Source organism: Galdieria sulphuraria, assembly GCF_000341285.1.
Source record: "Galdieria sulphuraria unplaced genomic scaffold scaf_190, whole genome shotgun sequence".
NCBI lineage: Eukaryota > Rhodophyta > Bangiophyceae > Galdieriales > Galdieriaceae > Galdieria > Galdieria sulphuraria.
The window spans coordinates 376-4,211 of NW_005178285.1; the positions used below are offsets into that span (position 1 = coordinate 376).

At 33.4% G+C, this 3,836-nt stretch overlaps 1 protein-coding gene across 1 annotated transcript; it reads right to left on the reverse strand.

The window, feature by feature from the left end:
• Positions 1-2,578: 2,578 nt before the first annotated feature.
• On the reverse strand, positions 2,579-3,205 carry Gasu_63650 (uncharacterized protein). The gene is made up of 3 exons (XM_005702441.1): positions 2,901-3,205; positions 2,696-2,818; positions 2,579-2,636 (listed from the first exon to the last, which is right to left on the reverse strand). Exons 1-3 carry the CDS (start codon positions 3,179-3,181, stop codon positions 2,621-2,623), a joined length of 420 nt encoding a protein of 139 aa, XP_005702498.1. The 5' UTR covers positions 3,182-3,205; the 3' UTR covers positions 2,579-2,620.
• Between the last annotated feature and the right edge of the window lie 631 nt (positions 3,206-3,836).

The window sequence follows — 3,836 nt, forward strand, 5'->3', positions numbered from 1 at the left end:
AACCAAAGGTACTCTATTTATGACGAACTCGTGCGTTTCTTTAGGTAAGGCTCCTTGAACGAGAGAATGAAAGGTGCTTAAGAAACAATTGACTATTCTTCATTCAACAACTTCGATCTGATTCTATCAAGCAAAGGACTTGGTCTATTCACTAGTTTCATAGTTGATTGCTCTATTTTGTAAAATTCCTTGTTTCCATTCAGTACAATTTAAACTTGGTTCAACATAGCCGAAACTATGATCTTTTAAAATCAGTTGAATTCAAACTGATTCCGGGAAACTAGCTCATATCCCTATTGTCTCTGGTCTTGTCGATTAGATAGAAAAATATATCAGTTCCACAATTGAGGAACGTATTGAGTTTTTAATATAGGCAAAGAGAGTGGTCGTAAAACACCAATCACAATTCTAAATAAATGAGGAACTATAGAAGAAATACTATGTCCACGACTCTTCGAGAACAATGCTGTAGTGAGAAGTGTTGTCCTATCGCTTCTAAGAGTTGCTGTTATTGTTGTCGTCAAATGTGCAAATCAGATAGTAAATTCTGCTTTTATAATCATTTCTGCCAGTTTATACCAAGACCTCAAGGATTTTTGCAATGAAAATAAATACAAGCAGCTTCTTTCCGGTCAAGTTGTTGATTGACATAAGATAGATTGATTGGTTCGAAGCCAAAGACCACCCGTCATGTATGATGAGGACTGATCCTACGTCATGGAATACTAGTATCAAGATCGAGTTGAATCATAAGCTTAATATTGTTCTTCCTATAAATGTTGCTGTCTACACTTTCCAAACCAGTAAAAAAAGTTACAACTATATAAAGAATAATATCTACAGAAATGCAAATAATGATTCTGCAAGTAAGATTGTATATTCCTTGCTTTATTCTACAATGTAACTTTTGAAAAGAAATTTGACTGTCTTCTATCAGTGAGAATTGTATGATATTCATTTTTGATAAAAAAATGAATAGCAAGAAGAAGAATAAGGTGAGTGTGAAAAGGATAAAGAATGCCTAAAGTAATCAGGTTCTTTGAAGCATTGGGCAATTTGTAAAGATACGGGATGCCATGGAATACACGTACACTAACCATTTTGTTTTAACAACCTACTTTTTATCTTATGGTGTTCAAATACAGGTCATGCACATCAGTAGAATGGATAAACAAAAACAAAGTACCATAAACGTTCTACTGTTACCAGTATGAGGTAATAGTAGAGAATATTTTTTCTACTAGTGACGACCAGAATATCGTTGATGTTTCTAGTGAGAATCAAAGTCAAGACTTTTGGCTCATAACACTATCTCTGTAGTCTATTAAACTAGAAAGCCATTTCTTTCTTTTTTCACCGTATATCTTTCATCATCTATTTTCTTCCAAAGCAAATTGTTGTATTCTTTTGTTCAGCGAGTTGCATAAAAGTTGAAATGAAAGGAATCATTTTCTTCATCTTGTACTACAAAAAACATTTCAACATGACAAGAAATTCAATAGCTTGTAGCAGCAAGATTACGTTGCTTCTTTTTGCGGCTCGTTTGTGACCAATCGTCTACAATCTAGTTGAATCTTCTTTTGAATCAAATGATTCTGTAGTCTATGAATAGTATAGTTTATCGCTATCATACTTTTTTACAATAAAAGTTCAGTTTTTAGTGTTCAGTAATTGCAACTTTCTTGAAAAGATAAGATAACACGATGATGACTACTCTCCGACCAGTCAATAGAAACAAGCAATAGACTTTTAACACAGTATCTTTATCAAAAAAAATAATGATTCTATGACGCAAGCTGAGCTTAATGCCAAGAAAGTAAAACGAAAACGCTCTCACCAATACTGATAGCAATTAATGGATTCAAGCAACGTTCAATTGAATTCCGTACAGATAAAAGAATAGTGAATGCTGATTGATCTATAATCATCAATAGTAACATGCTCTCAATAATCTAGAAACACATTGTCATTCAATATGAAATTCAATCCACAAATGTACCAAAATTGAATTATGGTCGACCACCTGTCCAGTAGTGCACACAGAATACAAATATCAAGGGAAAAATTGATGCTTTGCTGCAATTCGGATTCTTACCCAGTGATTCTCGAATAAATTGATCTTCAACTTGATTCTAAGTAACCCAAATAATAGTCTGCAAATCATCCTTTTAGAGTAAGGACTAGAATACTTTAGACAAATCAAGATAATCTTGGACAATTCGACTTTGGATCAAGCATACAAGGAACCTAAAGACCACATAAAACACTGCTTCGGATATAAAGACTCCGTACATAAAACAGCAAGATTTCAAGTGCAAAGGTACAAAGTCTTTATCAACTCGACAACTAGTAGTCAATAAAGTATCAATTCTACCTTAAAGAAGCCATTCTATAAAAACACTATCTAAAAGAAACTCTATTGGATAACCCAATGTCCACATAATGACAATTCAACCAACTCTCTCTTAGATACCCCTAAAAAATAACAACGTATATTAGTCTTGCTATCAAACAATTGATTTTGAATGGAAACGTTGATTCCACTTTTTGTGCATCGAGTTGTGCCGTTATCTTGTCTAACACATTGACTCCATTCATTACTAGGGCTACATTTCAATAGTCAAGTTTGAACGTTTCTAACAAGCAACGCATTAAAATGTGAGTACTTGAAAGAAATTGACATCAGAATCCTTACTCTTGTCTAGGAAATGAATATAGCTCACCCAATGATGCTTGGTTGGAACGAAATAGTATAACTAAAAGCACTTCAAAACAAGTAGTAATCAATTGAATCAAGTACAGGTTAACGTAGTCATATCTAAACAAACAACTAGTTAATATCAAAATATATAAACTAGTAGCAAATATTCGTGGCGCTGCAAAGGTATAATACGATTCACGGCTTGAGTCGATTCGCGAAGCTATCTAGGATGAAACGATCAAGAAATACATATCCGGTATCGCAAATAAAGTGCAAGTATCGCGGAGGAATAATTGGACAATCAAACACTACCAAGTTTTTCTCAAACCAAGTCTTCAGCTCCCTAGTCTTCGGTATCCTTAGTAATAATACTACTATTAATACTATATGGCAAATAATTTTTCCCGGGATAAGGACTAACTCGTTCGATAAATTCAGTATAATCTCTAATTCAAAAGTTGAATCAACCATAGAGGACATTTCACAAACTTATGAGACAGAATTTCGTCATGATGAGATATTAGACTAGTAATCAACAAATGACCAACTCGAATATAGAATGCTATCTTAAATGAGCAATACCAAGAGGTATCTTACTTTCTTTCCAATGAACAGTAAATCATTGAATTCAGTATACAATTCAAGTAATATAAAACAGTAACCAACTTCTAAATACGTTGAGAAGACCTTTTTTACGTATCTACTAGAATAATTGTGCCATATCCCGTTGAGATTTAACTAGAAGTGTTAAGATTCAGAGTACTCTAAAGCAAGTGATCATTACTTCCTTCAATACAGCTGTAACCAGAATTGTTTCGGATATCACTCTGAAATAAGATTCAAATTCAACTCATCAATAGAAACAAGGTATTGGTACGGCATAAATACATTGTCATTTATCACTTGAATCAATTGTGGTAATAGTCCGAGATTAAGAGGGAATGAAAACCACCAAAGGTTTTAAAAAGTTCAAGCAGCAAAGGAGATACAAAAAGATCCTGAAATTAGAACAGGACAAGAAGTTTGTGTTTTGCTGCTACTTGTGTAAAAATCACAGAATTGATTCTGCTTTTTGTGAGAATCAACCTCAAAATCTATAAATTATAGGTCTGATATTTTAACCCTGTGAAGCCAG